Source organism: Cyclopterus lumpus, chromosome 16, assembly GCF_009769545.1.
Source record: "Cyclopterus lumpus isolate fCycLum1 chromosome 16, fCycLum1.pri, whole genome shotgun sequence".
Classification (NCBI taxonomy): domain Eukaryota; kingdom Metazoa; phylum Chordata; class Actinopteri; order Perciformes; family Cyclopteridae; genus Cyclopterus; species Cyclopterus lumpus.
Window position 1 is genome coordinate 6,519,368 of NC_046981.1, and position 23,634 is coordinate 6,543,001.

Here is a 23,634-nt window from a genome sequence, read left to right on the forward strand (position 1 = left end):
AATGGCTTGCTCAGACGAAGCAGAGATTCCCCTGTAACACTCCTGTTAAATGCAACGTCCATATACTGGATGCGTTCTGTCCCAATGGTGACCAGGTAATAGCATAACAACCTCTGACTTGACGTTCCATGACTACAGCCGTTTAAAATACTTTTCACCTGCAGTGGAAATGCAGAAATAATACCCGGTCGTTTAAAGCCGGTAGAAGTTGATAAGAGTCAAGTCCATTAAGAACAGGGATTTAAACATGATTAGCCTTTCATCACATTACATTCATCCCTTCTGATGCAGCTTTGCCTCTCACCTTCTCTGATAAACAAGCTTAAAATTTCCCCGAACAAAATTGGGTCTGACTGTTGTGGATGAATGTCTTAGTTTAAGACAAAAGTACCAACGTCTAGTCTGACAGCAGGCAAATTATTTTAAAAGGATAAGTCTGTTGGGTCTGGAGCGCTCGATACACGATTATTGCTAAACGTGCTTTTAACAAATTCATGTTAATGCGAGTTAGATCAAAGCCGCAGCGACCGATGGAGAATCGTCAGTGCTGCAGTAAGGTGAATTATCCAGGTGACGGGTCTCGTCGGGAAACTATCTGCATCCCGATCAGCTAATAGAGCTAAGCCCTTCAAATGTTGTAAAAGCTGAAAAATGAATTAACTTCTGAAATATCATCAGGGTTGGGACACGATTGCATATAGTACACAGCCGCATGCAGAGTCGAGACTCAAGGTCTGATGACCTGTACATTGAATAAATCAAAGATCTGACAAAGGGGATGTATTGGGGACAACAATGTAAAAGAATGCCTGTTTTGACTACTCACTCCCACTCCAATACTGAATCCCATAATACCTTAACGGATTCCACCGAACCATCACAAGAACAGAACATGGCGGAGAAGAATACGGTAGAAAACTGAAGAAAGAATAAACTGCATGAAGTCTGCTTTATCTCTGTGCATGCTGTTTAATCTACCCAGAAGGGAAGTCAGTAAGCTTGTTCCACTGTGAAATGCAGAGGACTGCAGTGTGTCACTGTGAAAACCCTCACGTTGGAAAGGTGCTGGTATGCCGTTATATAAAAACTAAATGACAACAATGAATCAAATCTAATGTAACAAAAAGGACAAACAGAACATGACAGAAAGCCGACAAAATGAACCGTTTAGAAATAGAACATAACAGACCATCTCCTCGCAGCAGAGACACAACACCATATTTAGTAGCACAGAAAGTAGAGTACAGTCAAACTCAAAGCAAGGTCATGCACGGGCCAGCCCCGGCCTCGGTTTGGTTCTCACACCGCTCTGGGCTCACTGAGGCCAACACGTCAACCCTGCTACACCCGCTTCGCCTCCCGTCTCCGTCTGTGTCTATTTCCCCTCTCTGTCAGTCAGTCTGCCTCTCCCCCTCTCTGAATATTTGTGTGTCCGCGTGTACGCCAAAATGTAGGCTAATGCCCTGCAGAACTGACAGATTAAATGCCAATCCCTGGGTTGTACCAAAACCAGCCCCAGGCAGCGCGAGTGTGAGTGTAGGTGTGTGTGTGTGTGTGTGTGTGTGTGTGTGTGTGTGTGTGTGTGTGTGTGTGTGTGTGTGTGTGTGTGTGTGTGTGTCCGGCCAGCTACACATTTTCATGCCTGCGAGTCTGCCTGACTGGGTGAACATAGACATAAAACAACTGCCCTTAGTAAACAACTCTAAAGGTCACTGCAGATTTCAAATTGTTTATATCTTGCAGTCATGTCCTGACGGAAAGGAAACATTTCTGGCCTAAATGTCAGACACTTTTGTCGTGTCGGTTCATTTTAAAACATGCCGTAAGGCCAAAATAAACATCTCCATTTATTATAAACACTGTTAAAAAATTGGTGGTCAAGTGACGTTTGACCACAAAGCAATGTAGGACTTTTGACCGATTCTTGGAAGAACAAACTAGACCTATATATATATATATATATATATATATATATATATATATATATATATATATATATATATATATATATATATATATATATATATGTCACTCTCTGATCCTTTATTAATGGAGCAACTCAGGTTTTATCATTTGAAAGATTTGTTATCTGACAGATTTGCAGCCTCAGTTCTCTCTGGGTTTTGCAAAGAGATATTAAATGTTGTCAGACAGGTTGAAACAATAAAAATGGGGAGTAACAGATGCATATTTTAGTTTGGTTGGAGTTTAACTTTAATAATGCCAAAACATGAACTTTTGCCTCAACATGTGGTCAGAAATCAATGAATAAAATCACTTGCCCAACATCTGTGGACATCTTAATAATAAACAGAAGCAGCCATGGGCTATAATAAATATTCACCAACAATAACTATTGTGAATATACGATATTAAATTAGAAAACTGTTCTTTGGAGATCAACATTTTAAGATTTATCTGATTCAAACACATTCAATGCTTTTTAAGGGATGTGGGTTTAAATAGTTTTTATTTGAGATGACAAACAACCATAACTAAGACCCAATATTACATGCGTCTCCTTATCTTGTGTAATATGTATATGCCGATACCCTCTGCGTGAAGCAACAGTTTTACAAAACACTTTTGGCAGCATGTGGTTATCAATGGCCAAGACAGCATTGAGCCAACAATAGACGGTCCTGTTGCCGAGTGCCATAATATATATTCAGCACCCAGCCTACAGATATTAAACACAGTACTAGCACAGCATATGCACTTTGGAATTCTTCCAAGAGTTCATTCGGTGCGTTGTGTGTCCCTTTTCAATTAACAACATAATGATTTTTCTTTCTTAGGGTTGGGTTCATGAATATCAAAATTGTATTGAAATTAATGTAAATATACTGTGGGAATTGCCGTATTTTGAAAACAGAAGTACACAACTCAAAGTTGGGTTCTAATTCGTTAAGCATACATTCCCTTGATCATACAAATTACTAGAGACAGCCATGTGGAGAAATCCAAAACACACACACACAAATACACCCAGAGAGCGGTTTAATTACATGCTGTTGAGCAACTGTTTCTTTAATGCATTCTGCGTTCATTGATTTGAGGTCTCTGACATTGAATTACGCTATAGATTTTGGCATTTCAAACGCACGCACATGGACGTCCAAATATCCATACTAATTGCCTTTTTAGCATTCAGAAGCTGCTCTATTAGCAGTTTTTGCTACTGAGTGCATTTCTACTGGAGGAGTGAACAGTAGGGCAGAGATGCCATCAGTCTTTAAAAAAAAGAAAAAGAAAGCTCGAAGGAATCACATCTCCCACACGTCAACTGTCCCTGCATGCTAAACAAAATGTTACAGGCCAGCTTCGTTTCAAAATGCTACGGGCAACAGTTTTGAGTCCAGTATAACGCCACAGAAAGGAATTAGTAAGTAACCAAATGAATGCACTGGACTTTGATGTCATCTTAATAAAAAACAACCTAGAACCTGTTCCACGGGTCCATGAGCAAGACACAAATGTCTGGATTCACTAAAGATTTCACCTAAACCAACGCAAAAGGTCATGGGTGCTTAAGTTATATGAAGATAAACCACACACGCACACAGTTATAGGCAAGTAACCTTAGGACCAATCAATACTACGTGGTTTTTCAACACAAATGCAGAACATATGCGATCCATATGCTTATCTGCTTGCCTTCTCTCGGGGCAGGCCTATACACCACGTACACATGCATACACACATAACACACTCCCTCAAGCTGCCCGGGCATCCATCCACCTGACAAACACCCTACACACAAACACACAAACACAACTTCTTATCCCACACACTTGGCGTGGTTGCCAACTCAGCCCCCGTTCTCCAGAAGTAATAAAGCGTCTTTTCACCGCGTCTCTCCAAAACCATGAGAGAAGACTGCCGAAAGACCCTGTGCTTCCATTTCAAAGCCCTCATCTCATTTACTAGTACACAGAGTGTTACTTCTGTGACTGTGTGTGTGTGTGTGTGTGTGTGTGTGTTGGTTGTGCATAATGTCCCACGTGCGACCGCCATGGGGAATATTTGTTTTACACACCAGGGCTCGACATTAACGCTTGCCCGAGGCGAGTGGGAAATGCCTCGTGCAGTTGTCCGATCGGGCAAGTGAAAAAGTAAATGTGATCCGATATCCCGATAATCAGTAAAAATGTGCGATCGACAGATCAATATTAATGCTTTCTAGTCAGCGACCCTGGTTAATGCTACATTGTGTGGTTTTCAGAGCAATACAAAATAGAGATAAGAGAGGGAATGCAACATCCTAACACTTGCTGTAAGCAGATTCTAATACATAATGTCCCAAAAAAAGTTTTTTATCGAGGCAAATATTTAAATATGAAAAAATAGTGCCTCAAATTTAAATCAAAATATAGTGACACATTTCCCAATCATTTTAATTGTGTGTTTCTATAGTAATAATTATAACCACTAATATTTACGACAAAAAAGTAAAAGGATACTTTTTTGATCCGTGTTGATTTTATCAATGTTTTCATAGGCCTACATTTTCCATTTCGGTAAGTAAGTTTGGCAAGTTCAGGGAAGTAAAACCATCTTAAAAAAGATCTATATGGTTACTTAAATGTTGACTGTTAGGCCACACACACACACACACACACACACTCAGTATGACAATATGAATCAGTGTTTTTAACATACACAGCTCCGGGTTAATTCTGTAAGCGAAGCGAAGAAAACAGCAAAACACTGCGTGGATTCTCACACACATTTGTACATTTACTGATCAACCTCAAAGCAGATCTAAGAAAATGTATGAATCTATATCTACATATCTGTATATGAATCTTTTCGTTCCTCTCCTTCCTTCAGGCTGGTCTGATCTCCTTCAACATCATCTTGGCGCTGTGATGAAGCGTTAACAGGACGACAAATGACAGAGCAGCAAGCTGAACACCACAGAGCAGCTTGTGACTTAACATGCAGTGCGATGGCCTCCATCGCCTTCTCCAAATGGAGTCAGAGAAGTGAGACGTACGCGCGTACAAATTAGCAGACTGCATTCAAGGTTAATACATCATTACCCGGGAAAGCCAGATGCGATAGACACAAACAGCCCTTTCCTTTTTATGTGGAGAACTTCTTGATAGGAGGCAAAAGTGCAATTAAAGCCAGGAAGATAAATATCAAACAGTCTCACCAGTAATATTAGCAGTATGACATATATAACAGCATCAGTGTCAACATTTTAAAGGAACGAGAACAATTCACCAAAGTCATAAAATGTAATAGTCAATATATACAGTATACCACATTGGTATACTGTATATATTGATGTGAAATATAAAAAAACAATGAGTTATACATTTGAAACTTATTCCAAGTTTCCAGATAAAACTACTTCCTGAAAAAAAAATAACATATTTCACGTGCAAGCACTGTGCAGTGCTGCCTGAGATAGAAAGTCCTTGTATTTCTCATGTTGTCGGCGAGTATTTCCCCTCCGTTTTTATTGTCATGAAAGCAGTATGTTCAAACGTATGCTTTTTCTAGACTGCAGGATCTTAAAAAGGCTTGGGTGAAGTGAGTTAATTTTACTGATCTGAAATATAGTATAAATATAGTCCGTTTACCTGTGAACATTCTGTACGATCAGCAGCGTTTAACTTATAAAAAGCAAAGAGACAATTCACATCCTATTTTTATTTTATTCTTTTATTCTTCTTAGTTTAACCTTCTATTCTGTAACCAGCGATATCTCATCTGCAATTGCATTTCAACTTGCTTTCAACTTCACCATCTTCAAACAAACGGCCAAAGACCTATCTGATGTTATCATTTGGATTTAAGACTAAAATGTGTGTGTGTGTGTGTGTGTGTGTGTGTGTGTCTGTGTGTGTGTGTGTGCGCGCCTCCGTGGTACCAGGCGGTGCAGGCATAACGGGCAGCGTGTGACCGAGCGCGAGGCAGACCGTGTGCCTGCCTCCTCCACTTGTTTTTTCTGTCCGTCGATCATATGAAGAGAAGCAAAAGAAAAATGAGGAAATGAAAAAAACTTTAAGTTTGGATTTGCTTTGATCCTCTGTCTCTAACATGCAAGCTCCCATTCCTTTTGTGTGTGTGTGTGTGTGTGTGTGTGTGTGTGTGTGTGTGTGTGTGTGTGTGTGTGTGTGTGTGTGTGTGTGTGTGTGTGTGTGTGTGCGTGTGTGTGTGTGTGTGTGTCCCTTCCAATGGATGGAGCATTAATTGTAAAGAAAAAGAAAGGGTGAAGTGAGCATGAGGAGACGGCTGAAGCAGCAAGATTGGGCCGATGGCCAAGTGGAACTGTTCACAGCTGAAACTAATATTTCCTCATGTTAAGTTACTCAGTTCTGATGATTCAGACATCCGAAATGTAAAATGTGTCAGATGAAAAACGTCTGCTCTCTTTGCATTTATCTTAAAATCCAATTAACCCATCAGAGCCAACCAGCTAAAAGGCCTACACGCTGGCTACTGAAACATGTCAAACAACAGTGCTGTCAAAAAGTCACAGCAGTTGGTTTTGTTAAATCCATAACTAGAAATGTTTTTATTTCACATTAGTAAAACAAAGAAAACAGCAAATTGTCAAGTTTTAGATGCCAGAGACAACAAACGCTGGCCTTTTTTTGCTTGAAACGAGAATAGACGCGGAAATGTAAAGTACACCAGAGGTGCTCTTAATCCGTATTTACATTTAATTGGATCATGATTAGCTATGTAAGCCATTTATGTGAGTCTTGAGCAACAGTAGCCAATGTGGATGTGTTTTAACATGCAGTTCCTGTAATGGTCCCTAGAGACCAGCTCAAGTGGATTATCTGGATCTAACATGACTAACCAACGTTAATTTAATTTTAGAAGAATACGAATGTCTGATTTTCCACCTCATACAGGGGTGGAGTGTTTAAAACTGTATCTGATAATAGTGATGACAGTCAATATGATCACATCAAAATGTTACTCATATTTGAGGGTGTCTGATATTCAGTCAAATCCTGATTTCTACTAAAAGCAATTCAGTGACTCGGCTCTCTCTCTCACTACCACAGAAGCACACACCCGCCAGGTGTGGGTGTGCCCCTCATTGATGGAAATAATCAAAATGCAAAACAGTTTCTAGCTTAATTTCTTTTCGTTTATGCAAATATCTCTTTCACTCTCCCTCCCTCTCTGTGTGTGTTTCACCGGTGCAGAGAGAGACCAGTGTAACAGGGAGGAGGTGGAAACTGACATGGAGTAACAAGCTGAATACATAAACACACACACACACACACGCACAGGCACACACACCAAGAGCTAAATTACTCCATTTGTCTCATGTTCTTTGTGTCGATGGGTATGAAAAACGAATAATAGTCCATTTGTTTTCGGGAGACAAGAATTTTAAATTCTGACCAAATCATTTCATTCTAAATAAAAGAGAAAACTTGTGCACACCTGTGGGGTCTACAGGTCGAAATATCTCTACTTGGTGATGCAATTTTGCAATTGGATATGCACTATTCCAGCAGTCAATAACACTAGTCCTGGGGAATTCACACCACAGTAATATATTCTGAAAAAGGTTAAATCCGCCAGTTTATTTTCATGAAAAACCGTAAACCCTTTTCTACTGTCCACATAAAACAGGACATGGGCGACAGCGTGTTTGAACTGTGTGTGTTTGTCCGTACTTGATTGAGTTTCTGAAGTGGTCTTCTGCAGGGTTCTTCACAGTGCAGCTGTTGAGCACCCAGAGGTCTGCGTCTGATGGGTTATCTGCAGAAAGAGAGAAGGAACATCTTCAGCTCATATTTTCACACTGCACAAGCGTGACTTCATAAAGATAACCAATCAACACGTAATATATTAAAAGGATTCAAAAAAGCATAAGGGATCCTAACACAGCAGAACTACCTAATTGGTCTCTGGCACAGTGTGTTGGTGTCTGAAGCACGCAATATGCTGTGTCCTCATAAAAGGCACACCCGAATGATCCTGTGTGTATCAGTGATTCTAACCAGTCTCTAAATTGTGGACAAAGAATTAAAAAGAGTTCTGCATGGTTCCACCTCATTGAATGCGATGTACATATGTGTTTGTTTGCATGCCGGCAGATGATTCAGAATGATGAAGCTAGTGGCACATGAACAGGGGACCTTGTTTTTTCTGTACTGGCCTCCTTTTACTTGGTAACATCAACCAGAGTTGATTTTAAGGTTGTATTGTTTTTTTCCTAGGGCTTTGGATGCTTTGCCACTTTCCTCTGCCTGGGTTCATTTAGTTTTTAACTTAACTTAACATTATAACAATACCAGCTAGTTTTCAATGTGGGGTCCTAAGGTTGTTTTTGGTGTGGAGACCTTAAAGTTACGACCTTGGACGCTTGGCATGGCACACTTGGACGTGGAGATTTACAGTGAAAGTTGCAACTAAAATGAGCAAGAAATGCATCTACTCTTTTGCTCCACTCGTAATTATTTTGCGATTAGCAACGTCAGAATCCTAATATTAAGCAAAAAGGTTCATTCTTGACCGTAGACCAGTTTTACTCAAAAGGTCCACTTACAAGCTTTTCCTGAGATCTCATCTGCGTCTTGCATTTACGAGTACCTATCCTAAGCCATCTATACCAGTAGATTTTGAAAAATTAAGACCACTAAAATATTCTTGATCGTCTCATAACGGCCAGATTTCGGAAGGGAAAAAAAAGTATAAAATAAACAACTACCTTGTTTAGAAAATACTGAAAAACAGGCCTATTTTAATAGAATTTACTTGAAATAAGAATGTCAATGTGTTTAATCTCTCACACACACACACACACACGGTGCAATGCTCCTTGTGATGTTAAGCTCGGCTGCTGCACAAGACGCTGGTGGCAGGCTTTGCATGGCACTGCTAGGAGAGCTGTCACACAAAGACGCACATGATCGGGAGGGAATGGCACGGCGGTGGGGTGGAGCTGGAAGCTCGCTCCTTTACGCCACACTGAACCAGATATTTCACTTAGAATCTACTTCCCAGCTGCAGTCAGGCACACACACCCCACCCACACTGTATTTCCTGCATTGGTTCACACACCTGTATCACACACAGCAGTCCCAGGATGTGGAGAAAGGGGTGATTATTAACCCCACTAGACCTTTTAAATCTCCACACTCAAGCCACGCACAGTGTTTATGGACCAAAACCTGCACCGTTCATTAAATGATTCACAAGACACAAATGAAGTTAAACGTCTTCACTATCATTCTTATTCTGACTCAAAAATCAATTTATCATGCAGGTTTTTTAGGAGCTAAATAAAGATGAAAGATCTATTGCAGGGGCACGAATATCACTAGCCAAATAATAGTGTCTTCAAGTTTCAATAAGTTGAATAAAAGGCCTCTATGACACCAGTTATGAGACAGAAAAGACCAATAAAACTATAAATCTGGAAGATAAAAAACAAGAGGTTTTAAGGTAATTGTATTACATATTATAATGTTGAAATATTTTAGGGCCTTTCACCAGCTGTAGATGGCGTGGATTTAGAAATACAGCAGTGCTTTGAAGAGTGTTTACAGATTGTATCAGACAGTAACCAAGACTTAATGATATCTCATAAAAACAGTAGTGCAGCTGCATGTCTTGAAAATAACTAAAATAATGTGAGTCACGCTGGTAGGGCATGAATCATGTGTTGGCTCAGGGTTTGTTTGGGCCTTTGTGTGTTGTGGGGAATCATGCTCGGGGGGATGGACAGGACAAAATATAGAAAAGCCAAAGAATATAAGATTATAAAAGTAATCCTACTCAAACTATGAAATATGTGCGCGGGTTCAATAGAGAAAGAGGGAGAATAAGTTCAGCTGGCAAAGGGTGCACCATTATGCCAACCTTTATTTGTCTAGGTAACCAACACACTCACACACGCACACACACACACACACACACACACACAAACACTCACACGCAGGACTAGTGGGAGTGGTCTCAGCTGTGTGGTTGCTGTCTCCTCTCTGTCCCGAGGGAGGCTTTCCAGACCAACAATAACAAGCTCTCCATCAATTTAACAGACGCACGCGACAGATACAAACATCTGCTTTCTACAAAGTCAGAAGAAATGACCAGTACACAGATAAAACTACAGAAAAAATACATTGTTTTTATTTTGTATTTAACCAGGTAGTTCTTATGAGAAAATGACATATAGTTTTTTTTTCCATGACTAAAAGCAAGGCAACCATGGACTCCAAATGTCCATACAAATCCCCCATGTTATGGTATTTGTAGCTTTAAACACTCTGTGACACTTTCAGTGCAAGTGACAACAACAGCCACTGTTTTTGATCCAGCAAAGCAGATACACACAAGTGCAAAGGTCCATCCCCATCCAGCGGCAAACGGTTGACATTATCAAAACTTTAGCAGCAGATAGAGAAGATCTGTGGCAACCACATGCCCCCCGTTGCAACCACTGCTGCCAGTGAACTGGGGGGGTCAAAGCCATCACCATGAATATAAATTAATCCAGGCAGCAGCTGCTCCTCATGCAGAAAGGGCTTTTAGAGGTGTAATCTCAAGGCAAAACACCAGAACAATGTGACAGAAGCCACCGCCAACAACTCAAAACTTTAACCTTGTTTTAGGTTTTAGGGATTTCTAACTCCTCTTTTTTTCTTTTAACAACAAGACAGGAATAATTCAGACAGCCCCGGACTAAGTGGTGGTGTCTTCACAGTATTTCGGGGTCATGGGTACTGCAGCGCTACAGTCAGGACCCGGGGGCTACAGCTGTCTTGTGCTGCAAGACCTTCTGTGGATGATTGCGTTTGTTTGAAATTGATACAATTGTTGAGGTTGATGCAAAGAGAGAAATATGACTCCAAATACAAGGGAAACTGAGTGCGTTTGTTTTAGCAAGCGTAAGACAAAAACTCAATTCTGACAGGACTTAGTGGCGACAGAGGAAATATTAAAAGTGGGAGGGCAAATTGATGTGTGCTAGCTAGGACAGTGACATTTTGAAATAGAAAGGAGATAAAGAAACTGTTGAAAAATAAATCAATACAATTGTAAATGTATTGATTTTGTAAATTGTAAATGTATTGATTTAGGACAGAAATTTATGTGATATTCCCAACAGTACCAAAATCAACCTTAGTTGAATAGCAAAGAGTACTCAAGTGTGATTATTGTGAGTCGGTGAGTTTCTTGAACGAGGACATTTGTGATAAACTCAACATGGGCCTCAAACCAAGTCATTGCAGATCAAAGTAAAACCTCCGACATCACTGGATATTTGAGTTATTCAGTGAGGGAAAATAACTTTTACTGTGCTGCCTAATTTACAGACAGTGCAAGCATCATCTAACAATGCATTGCAGGAACGTCACGCTGAGGTGGATTAAAAGTCGAGTGGGAAAGTAAACGCCGACATTGATTGGTCCAAAATGACACATCGCCACAAATTACTGCCTGGAGACACTCTTATTCCTCCACGAAAATCAGTGAGAGGAATAACACCACAGTCAATCAATTGCAGCCGCACGGACAACGGCTGTCACAATCTCAGCGACAGTTGCTTCTGTTGAGAACTTTATCTCATTTGAAATGCATCAAGCCATAACTGCTCCATTGCATTGGCGGTCATTAACAGCAACTCACACTTGGCACAGCAGTTGTAATGATCTTAACAACAGAATCTATAAAATGCAAAGTTGGGCATTACTAAGTCATATATTGACTAGTTTTAAATGTAATATTCAGTCATAAATAACCTGGTGCAAAGCGGCAGTGGACAGTGTAACTCGAAGCTGGCAATCTGTTGTCAAAATGTGGACAGTCGATAGTAGATTTACTTTTAGGGAATATGTTAGGTTATTAATTCATGGGCCCCAACCTCCAATGACTCAGCATTAAATTAAGTTTCTACCACACCAAGAAATGCTGTATTTGGGAAATAATTTGCATAATATTTGCATAGGTTTGGGGGACAACCAATGACAGGGGAGGAATTTTGGTTCTCTTTGCAAATCATCGCCATGAGGCAATTATGTGAGAAGCTGTTTGTGCAGAATGTGCACAAGAAATGTTGACTAGTATTTTATCTGATGAGGATATAAGGCCCAGGGGGGTAAGACAAGCATCCTGGTAAGGGTGTGGGTCTGTGTATCCGTGCATGAGAGAGGGTAAATGCCCAAGTGTATGTGTGTGTTTGGGTGTGTATGGTTTGCAAAATTAGTCAACATTAGCCCTGTATTAAACCTACAGATAGTCTGGAACTCATAGCTTTGAAGGGAGTGTGAAGAGAAGGCTGACATCATTTCTGCATCAGTTATTAATCCACGACTATAGATGTTCTGCTTATTTAGATACTTTGCAATATGCATGCACAGCCGTAACATGAAGTACCCACACAAATAAATGAAATGTGTGAATAGAACAAAATGAAGTGATAAAAAGCTAAATGATATAATAATAAGTTATTTCTTAACTATTGTATCATTTTACTTCCCTGGCAATAGTAAATATGATGATTTTTACAATAAGTGTGTATAATATGTTAATATAATAACAGTATTGGAGGACTTCACAAAAGTCTATCACAAAAATATTTAACGCACACACACACACACACACACACACACATATACACATACATAGACACACACGATAATGACACTATTTCACTCTGCAACTCACAGATGAAATGCCTGTTTTATATTATATCCAATATGAAGACATATATTACATTTGACCACAACAGCTGATAAAATAAATTGTTTTTTGGTGTCGGTCCTAGAGTTTCTCCAATAAGGAATATAAGGAATTCCACCACTCAAACAGTTGACCGCACTGTACGCAAAAGGAAAATTACCTCTGTGTGTGTGTGTATGGTGTGGTGTGGTGTGGTGTGGTGTGGTGTGGTGTGTGTGTGTGTGTGTGTGTGTGTGTGTGTGTGTGTATTGAGCTGCACCTTTGCACAGCCTTTGAAAGCATCCCAACCAACTGACCAAATGACTAAATCTCATTCTTGAGGTACGTTTCGGTGTGCTTGTGTGTGTGCATGTATGTATGTATGTGGTTGTGTGCGTGTGCGTGTGCGTGTGCGTGTGCGTGTGCGTGTGTGTGTAGTTCACTCTACATTCACCTCGCAACCAAATCATATAAGAGAGTGGGATATTGGAGAGGCAACACCTGGGGTCAGTGTGTGTGTTCGTGTAACCATAAACACAAGGTCATACATAACACATTTCAATCACACTACTCCCTATGGAGATGAGGAGAAAGGGTTATGGGAGCAGGTGCATGTATCAAATAATTATGGCTGGAAAGATGGACAAAAGAAAGAAAGAGTGAGCACGAGGATCAGATGGGTCCTTGTGTATATAAAAAGAAAGACAACAAAAAGAATTAAAAGAAATAGGCAGCACAGACAATCAATGAAAAGGGCCATCTTGAGAGAGGAAAAAAAAAGGAGAGAGAAGTGAGTGTGAAGTGGAGGCAGGTGATAGGCAATACCCAAATGGGATTTAAGGATGACCAACAATGTGAGCAAAAAGGAGTATAAGGAGAAACCGAGACCGAGCGACTAAACGAGATGTGAAATGAGAAAGGAGGAGAAAAGCATGCTGATGAAAGTGGGGAAAAAAAGAGAGTGAATGGAGGGGGATAACGAGTAGGGACAGGAAAGAGAGAGAAGAAAGAGAACTAATTCCACGATTCTTCACACAATTTGATACCATGGTGAAAAAATAAAACAAATCCCATGTACTTCCACATACAATCCTCTATTACAGTTTGCTTACTAGTTTTTGTTATTAATTCCTGATGAAAAACAACATTTTAAAGACTACATTTGAATACACGACAACGTCATAATTTACCTTTGCCCAATACTCAGTATTACTGAATGGAGCTTGAACATACAACGCATCATCAACCTGATACGTCTTAAACCTGCATTCAATCAGCAGGGGGCGACTCCTCTGGTTGCTAAAAAGTCAGATTGTATAGAATCTATGAGAAATTGACCTGACTTCATTCATTACCTTCATTATTTAGCCATGAAGGATTGTTCTGCTGCCAACTGGCTAATACAAAGCAATGTTCACACTACATTACTACATGATACATTTTTGTAGTCAGGGAAATGTTCCATCGTCCCAGGACGACGGTATGAGCCTTGATTCCTGGTAACCATGGTACCTGCAGTACTGAAGAAAGATTAGCACAGTGATGTTTTCAGAAATGTGGCATCGACCAAAGTATCGGTTTTTTTGTGACATCCCTACCCACAGCTGTGTGTCGCACCCCACAGAGAACCGAGAGGAGGCTCAGCTGCTGGGTCAGAAAGCAGATAAACACACACAATAACAGACAGAATGGGAATACGGTCATTTCCCTGAACTCTCATGTATCCATCCACTACATGCAGATGTGCCAATTCACAAATGAAAACTGCAAGGTAAATACAACTATTTACTGTAAATAGATACACACACACAAAAAAAAAAACATACTTAAGTGATGAGTTTGTGAATTAATTTGTATTTTTTCCCTAGAAAAGCAGCTAAATAAACCTGATATTTACTTAAATGCAAAAAAAAAAGAAGATATGACACAACTGCAACTGCATGTAGAATTGCAGCACACCGCATCATGTATATTATTTGCACACGTGGAACATAGAGCCGCCGGTCAACAGGATTATAAAGCACACTAAGCACAAACTTAAAGCATATCAAGTGAATTTGGATTCCAACCCTGGATGCAGGAGTCCTTTTAATGTTTTATTAGAAACGGTTAGACTCCACTAGCTAGCCGGATGCCTCTCTGTATGAAATTGTAACGTTCTCCCTGCATCTGTAAGCGTTTCCTCCCCAGGCCAAGTGAATTGGAGACTCAGTGTTATTGTGAGTCTTTGTTTGTGTGTTAAAACTGACCAGAATGGACGGACCTTGAATTGTGTAATACAGCACCGGTGTGTAAATAAAGAGGAATAAAGTACCATGTTTAACTAAATATCTCACCTGTTAAAGTTCCTTAGTTTGATATGAACTAGCCCTTCAGAGTGAAGGGGAGACACAGAACCCATTAATCTCTCAGTAGTGGAACAAGGAAAACTGGGAAGCAAATCTCTCTGGACTGTAAATCAGAAAATTCCACCTCATAGTGCAGCATTAGGCGGCATGCAACACAAAGATTGATCTAGCCATGAATGTATCAATGTCAAATCAATGTCCAGAAGTAGTGCTATGATACCCACTCCACTCTGTCGAGTAGTAAATTAAGATGCAGCCCATGAATGAATAATACAAAAAAGTAGCTCTACTACGGCCTCTTTATGCCAGTTAAAGCCAGTTTACCTCGAATTGGAATATATATTTGCTTTCCGTGGGAAGGTTCTCAAAATGCAGAGTAATATTAAGGCCTAAATACAAGGCACCGCGTTTCCAGAGGTGAACACACAGAGTCAAACGAGGACAAAATTCAATTTTCTCGAAAAATGAGGGAAATAAGTGTTCAAAGATATCATGGGAGTAAAGATGGTTTTCAGAACCCTTTCAAATAACAGTGTTTTACTGGGTGTAGAAATGTAGGCACAGGCACGGAGGGAGGTAGAGAAGAGCTGGGTGTAATTCTTATACGTTGTTAAACCCCTATCAGCATGCACATACCTGCTATTTTATCACAACATCCTAAAAAGACCATCGTTCTTTTACTCCCTCTTTTCCCCCCCATCGTAACTTTTCTTTGATATTTTCTCCTTTTTCATTTTACCCAGACTCTATATTTCCCCTACTCTCCCGTCTCATTTAACCACCATATACAACACCCACTCACTTTCACTCCTTTCCTCCAGCTTCCTTATGTCGTTTGCAAACCTCTAGCTGTCACTACTTCCTCATTTTCTTTCTCCCGCGTATCAAAACTTTCTTATTCTCGGTTCCTCCTTTCTGTCCTTCGTCCATTTATATTAACCTCAGACCTTCCTGCCGTTCATTTTTCCCCATTCCATCTTACAATTATGGTCTTCAGCTGATCAACTTCTTATGGACAAAAAGAACGTTGACATTCTTAAAATAATTATCATGTGCTGCATACACTTTTAGGTGAAAGTGAATAAAGTATTTCTGAAGGCTTGTCCCCTAATTTATGCATTTGATTTGCGGAAAACCAACTTTCATGACCGTTTCATTTACAAAAACATTCAAATGTGTCTACTTGGGATGCATTAAAAAGGCATCAAAATGAAAGCGTGAATAATTTATGATCGTTTTACTTGTCCAACCTTTCCACAATACTACGCAATTAAATAAAATATCAGTAATCATATGGACAATTACAGTATGTCATAAGTCCCTTGTGACTTCTGTACTGCAATGTTCAAAAACTGTTCTATAAATAGTGGGTTGACTTACAAAGGCTTACAGTAACACATTCCTCTCAGTAATTGGCACGGTGATCTAAATAATTAAAGACTTGTGTTGATGTGATTGCAATCTGAAATGAAACAGCAATCTTGCTTTCTAGCACCGTGGAGCTCCCCTGGTGATTACTCTGCAAACAGATTTGTTTCTCCCTGTCAGGAGAGTACGTAGCATTTCTAGCTCTCACTGATCCAGCATCCTGCTTGGGTATTTCTGGCAGTTCAGGGAAGTTCACTGCAGTCGGATCTTGTATATTTATGTGGAAAAAGAGCTCTGGAGACTCTTTGCTTTCCAAGGACCATAAACCTTTCATACAGACTCCTTTAATTCCCTCTCTCTCTCTCGATGATAGGTATATCATATATAACCCCACTGTCGCCGCTATCACTGAGGCCACAGTATCATATTTTCCATTTCAGACAGACCTACTTATAGCAAGTTGCCAAACTCTTTGACATTCCCTCGCAAGCTGCACACAACTGCGTAAGGCAAGGCAATTCAAAGTGCTTCACATAAAACCATTAAAATATAATGCAAAAGTAAACAAGATTTAAAAAACATTTAAGAACATTCATTAAAACATATAAAACAGTCAAAAAAGCAAGAAATAGAATGAAAGTTGCAGTGCAGTTAAAAAAATAAAATGCAGTAGTGAGATGAAGAAATTGATCGATATCCTTGAATCTTGTTCAATTAAAGTCAACAGCAAACAGAAAAGTCTTCAATCTGGATTTCATGGAGCTGAGGGTCTCTGAGGGTCTCTGAGGGTCTTTGAGGGTTTCAGCAGACCTGCAGCTTTCAGGGACTTTGTTCCAGATATGTGGAGCAGAAAAACTGCTTCTCCGTGTTTAGTTCTGACTCTTGGAACAGGAAGTAGACCAGTCCCAGACGACCTGAGGGGTCGGGATGGTTCATAAGGTAGCAGCAGATCACAAATGTATGTATGCCCTAAACCAAGTGATATCTGTATCTAGCGGAGATGAGCAGGTAGAGTTAAGCTATACAAGCATACTTAACTGTACAGAAGAACAAGGCTGAATATAAATTAAGTTGTTTGTACTTGCTGTCTTTGCAGTACAACTAGTTCTCAATCAAATTGGGATTAAATCTCCTATACTGTTTGGCCCCACTCTGTATGAGTCCATTAAGTAATTTCCCCAGACTACTTAAAATAAAATATCTGAGTGATTGAGATGTGAATATTTTCCACACCAAATAAACAGATCTATGCTATCTCTGATTTCCCTCTGGCCTTCAGCCCTAGTAGATGATATTTGAGGGCAAAGGCGGAGATGTCTGGGAGTGGATGTGGATGTGTGTGTGTGAAAGAGAGAAGAGGCAGACACAGCAAGCCCTAGGGGTCAATACGATGCTCCTGGTGCCTGCCACACGCACACGCACACACACACACATCATCTTCCTCCTCCACTGGCCCTCATCTCTCATCTTACTCGCACACAAAAACACCCAGGACATGCTGACCTTGGGATACAGTGCAGTGGTGGTCTATCGGGGTACGTATAATGGGGCCAAGGGTTTCACCCCAAGGCCTTAGGGTGAATGGATACACTTGACTGAGCTTATTGGCTGACTGGACAGCTGGATGCCAGGCTGACTGGCTTGGAGGACAGGTGGACCTGAAGGCAGGGTGGTGGGGCAGTGACCCACTCACAAGTGTGCAGCACAATGAAGTCATATTAGTGCTGCGAACCAGACAATTTAGAACATGGACATCTTCGACCTCCTACGATACAAAGTACAATGAACTGTCACTCAAAGTTCCTACTTGTGAACAAATCCATCGACCCAGAGTTCACAAAAAACATCATATATGTTTTCACAGCAATATAAAATTAACAGAGAGTTATGACCTGTTTAACTTCCTAACAGTAGCGCTAATCAGCTGATACATAATTTAAAATACTAATGAAACTTTAAATATTGCAAATATTTAAATACTAATAAAATATTTACTTTGAATTGTGTGTTTTAGGCAATAAAAAAAAACCGCAAAAAAATTAGAGATGAAAGTGAAAGGATAATATTTAGAATTGGAGATGGTTTACACAGATTCTGGGATGTTTTAAATCATTTTTGATTACTTTATATTTAAATATGAATTATTGGGGATAACACGTTTTGGAGCAGTTGAAGACTAGAATGAAAAAATATTTTTTTTAAATGTAAATATCGCATAATGCGTCACATCATACAGTACATTATCACAAATTAAAAACAAAAAGTCTAGGTCTCAACTCCAATTCTACATTGGTTATGGTCAAATTGTTAAACCAAAAAGTGTATTACCTAAAAAGAATATGCCTCTATGTGACTGATGGATCTGGGAAAATGCATCAGTACATGTTATGACGCAGCAACCGCATCTCAGGGATAACTGTGCATTTAACAATTTATTACACGCTAAAAAGTCTATTATGATGAGTCACATCGGGCACAGATAAAGTGGAACCAATATAACGGCTACACTCTCTCACACAGTCATATTCCCCAAGCTCGTGAGTGAGAGTGGGTGTGTGAGGAGTGGCGAGTTGGGCATGTTTGATTGGAACAACAAGACAGATTCCCAGCTGACAACATTTCTGTCTAAAAGGTTCCCTCTCCTCGGGGAGTGACAGTGTGTGTGTGTGTGTGTGTGTGTGTGTGTGTGTGTGTGTGTGTGTGTGTGTGTGTGTGTGTGTGTGTGTGTGTGTGTGTGTGTGTGTGTGTGTGTGTGTGTGTGTGTGTGTGTGTGTGTGTTTGCCTTACTGACGTGGCGAATTGTGAATGGGCCTTAGAGGACTTACGAGTTTCACCTCCAATCACATTTTACAAGTGAGCCCTCACACAGTCACACACACACACAGAGACACACACACACACACAGTAACACACACACACAGCGACACACAGTCTCTCTCTCACACACACACACACACACACACACACACACCTTGGGGTTTTAGCAGTTGGTTTATCCGTCTAGCAGGGTGAGCAACCACTCAGCCGTGGATGATATTGCAATCAACTGTCATTAGAAGGACGCTGACTACACACACACACACACACACACACACACACACACACACAAACAATACACTAACACCTGTCAATCACAAGTGAAAACAAACTGCACACATTGCTACAGTAGGTTATGGTATTAACATAATTTGAGCTGAAACAATTAGTTGATTAATCAATTGACAGAAAAATTATCTGCAACTATTATGATAATAAAGTAATTTTCCGGTCCTAAATAAGTCTTTAGGTTTTGCACTGTAGGTCGAACAAAACAAGATATTTGAAGACAGGACATTTGGCAACATCTTTTCACTATTTGACATTTCAGAGATTTAACGATTCATTGAAAAAAAGCAATATGCAGATGAATCGATAATGAAAACAATCAAAAGTTGCAGCTCTTTACAAAATTCATGTAAATATCATGTATGAACAGACATGTATAAAGAGCTAAAACACTTCCCAAACATAGAAAGACACGAGCACATATTCCATCCTCATAGGCAGTTAATCTTCTGATGCAACCACAGAGCAATACCAGTACAGAACTGGAACTGGGCGCCTCAGAGACCCAGCTTTACTACAGCTTTCGACCAACAACTCTCTGCGTTATTGATGCTCCTCCTGCTTTGTTTTATTTTATACTGTTTATTATTATTCCACAGGTAGGGTCGGGAGGGTCATCAGACCTGATGTCATGCACATTGGGGTTTGGCAGGGCACAGGATGTTTCCATACTTTTCTTTCCCTTCCAAAGATGATCCCGTTTCCATTTTCACTGCAATATTACAAACTAATTTACAATGTCAACCTTGTCTGAGACTAAAAAATGAGGAGCGCATTACAAACTACATCTCATTAGGCGAGATGAAGATTGCACAGCTCCCTGCAATCAGGCCAAACCAGGCTAACCCATCACGTCAATGTTTTTTCAGATTTAGATTTGTTTTTTTGGCTAAAGCAAAGATGTTCAGCTGACAAAAGAAATTGTCCAAAACGTTGCTCTGTGTATCACTTAGTACAGGTTTATCCAGCTGTTTTTAAGATGCATTTCAAATGTAGACCAACATATCCTTATGTTGGGCAGCACCTGCATCGGGTGATTACAATTGTAATAAGACACAAAACGAGTGAACACAAAGAGCTACAAGTGACAATAAGGAAAGGGGCTCTTTAAATTGCAGTGTATTCAAACTTGTCAAGTCGGGACAGTCTTTTCAAAAAGCTTATTTTTCAGGAGTGGAAAAACTTTAAAGCTCAAAATTGAGAGAAAGGGATGCATCTTCCATCACATCCGGATTAGTGTGGACATCATCTAAGCTTTCATTTTTTAACAGTTCCTTTCTTTTCCTTCTCTCATACACACGCACACAAAATATACCAGACTGCAGTCCTCTCAGACTCACTGGGGGCCTTGACGGCATCTTTCCAACATATCAGCTTAGTTAAGCGGCAGAGATTCACAGCAATGGTTCTTGTAGCATGAGCATAATCTACTGTCTCGTCTCAGAGACAGCTATGGCAGTGTGTGCGAGAGCGTTGCTGTGTGTTGGTGTGTACTAAGAAGCAGGGCGGGCATGCCAAGTTAGGCACAGCAGGGGCCCAGCATAGCACTCACGCCAACAGTTTGACAACATCTTAGAAACATCTATTCTGTTGGGATTCTACTCGTGTCCTTAACAGCCCTGAGTCCATTACGGCGACTGAGGACGAGTCTGCACGACAGATGGAGGCAGAGAGAGAGACAAAAAGGAGATGGAGATATAGGAAAAAATAAGTTAAGAAAGATGGAGGTGGAACAGTTGTGGACAGTTATGCCACTTGTGACAAAGCTCTATATTACTTTGGGCTTAAATGTTGGATGGCTGTGTGTCTGGCCCATCCTGTTACGGCAGCCTCACTCTTCAAGGTTTGCATGTAGATTGGAGGCGTCGCTTCATCAAATTCAAGTTTACAGATTGCCTCAAGTACATTATCACGTTCCCCATTAGCATTGAGTTTATATCTAAAATACTGCCAAATCCTCAGTCACACTTTCACTTTATAATTGTCGCTTTCGTCACCTGACTAGTTATTGATAGCTCACTCAGTATTTCACAAATTATTGTAAATTACAATTGATTTGTACCCTTACATTACGTTTTATATTTGATGAAAGGGGGCATCAACAATTAATTCATGTTTTATTTCTATGAAAACGGTGGGGTGGGAGGTGGACAAGTAATAAAGTCAGTGTGTGAATGGTTCATACCCAAGACGTCGACCTAATAATAAAAGAGTAAGTGGAGGTATCTCAGTGAAAAATAGCAGGCGAGCTCAGCTGAAATTGAAGCAGGAATGATAAATGCTGCGAGACCAGCCAACCGCTAATTTGGATGGCAGAGGTTTGCTTTCACGAGGCAAGATACTGGAGTCAATCTGTCTCTCTTACAGCTCATCGGAAAAGGGCCCCAGTCTTCGACTAAAGGTAGTGAAATAAACTACTGAACTGGTAACACAAACAGCGTATTACGTACAAGTATAAACATTTTTCCATTGGACCAGTGCCTAATCTACTAGACGTTGTCAATATAGTGTTAAAACCAGAGAACAGAGGCACTTCTGTAATTAAAAAGGGTTGGAAATGTGTGAGGTGTCAGAGTGGATAAATAAATACACTTTGAGCCATCAAGTTTCAAAGCAATCACTGGTAAAGATGAAAGGGCTTTCTAGGGGCATTCGGGCTGTATATGGAAAAAATGTACAACAGAGGAAAGTAATGATAAACATCTGGCAGTGGATTCCCTGCGATTTTAAACGTGCATTAAGTGTGATTTATCGAGGTGCATAGAGGCAGGGGATGGAAACCAGGCCTAAAGACATTTTTGCCATTACACGTCTCACCTTGCATAGATAGGATGATTTGAAGCCTCAGGTTCATGCAGTAATTGGGGCCAATCACGAGTCTGCAGCTCATACAGAACACCATTATGATCATCAGTGCAGGCATGAAAAGATATTTCACACAGCGAGAGAGGGATTATTAGAGTCAAGGGCACAAAAGTCAGTGTGGCTGGGAGAAAGAGAGGCCGAGAAGGTTACTGACTGACAGAGTAATATACCAATGATTTCACTTTTACCACACACCTCAGAGTGAAAAATGGCAGACTCTTCCACCTTCTAGATGTTAGGCCAGTGTAATTGCCTTCTCATTATTAAACATGATTTGACCGTCCACATATGAAGTTAGCACAGAGTCTGGTTGGGAATAGAGGAAAGTCAGAACTGACAAACTAAAACTCACAGTAACAGACTTTTCAGCATCGTTCAGTTTAGATCTTCTGCACTAAAAAAGAAGTGATTGAGCGCGATGCAGGTTTCTGTGGCAGGGGGCAAGCTGTAGGTAGCCGTCTATAACAATGTAAGTGGAGCTCAGACACTTCAGAAGAGAAAAGAGAACAATCAATTGAGCCCTGTGCTTCTCTTCAGAAATAGGATACGATGTAAGTTTTAAAACAGACAATCATGTCATATTTGTTTCAGACTGGCGACAAAACGGACATGTTTATTTGCTACCACATATTACATTTAAACTGTTTACTAGTTGATTTATAATTCGGACTGAAGAAATGTGTTAGTAGTTTCACATATCAACTTGTAAAGAACAGAAAATGCTTTATAACCTACTACCCGAACACAATCAGAAACTAAATTACATGGTCACCGTTTTGCATGTTAAAAAAAAAGTGTGTGTGTGTGTGCGTGTGACAAAGTGCATCTTTCTATACCTCAAAGCCAACTGTCAAAACCATGCACACCATGGTAACCACAGTCAGTTCCCCATTTCACAACAGTAACAGACTAGGCAAATATTGACACACTATTTCTCTGACATTACAAATGTGATTATATTTGCTGTTTGCCCGAGGAGATGGCAGTTTATATTCAATGAGGTGAATAAAACAGACCAGGGGAAGAACATGCGTCAATTTGCTATGTACATAAAAGAATGTAGAAGACTGAGGAATCCAGAAGACAATGCGTGTGTGTGTGTGTGTGTGTGTGTGTGTGTGTGTGTGTGTGTGTGTGTGTGTGTGTGTGTGTGTGTGTGTGTGTGTGTGTGTGTGTGTGTGTGTGTGTGTGAATTTCTCCCACCTGTCACCTAGAAGAGAGACAAAAAGAAAAAGGAAAAAGAGAAACAGAAAGAAGAAAACAAGAGCCACCTGTATGTAAAAGCTCACCTGTCCTG

The 23,634-nt window shown here is 40.2% G+C and overlaps 1 protein-coding gene across 2 annotated transcripts in view; it reads right to left on the minus strand.

Annotated features, from left to right (window-relative positions):
* cdkal1 (CDK5 regulatory subunit associated protein 1-like 1) overlaps positions 1-23,634 on the minus strand; it is a 200,884-nt gene that overhangs the window by 159,250 nt on the left and 18,000 nt on the right. For both annotated transcript variants that reach the window (XM_034553378.1, XM_034553379.1), the window contains one exon: positions 7,659-7,743. In XM_034553378.1, the coding sequence (XP_034409269.1) occupies positions 7,659-7,743 (85 nt within the window). The remainder of the gene's footprint in view (positions 1-7,658; positions 7,744-23,634) is intronic.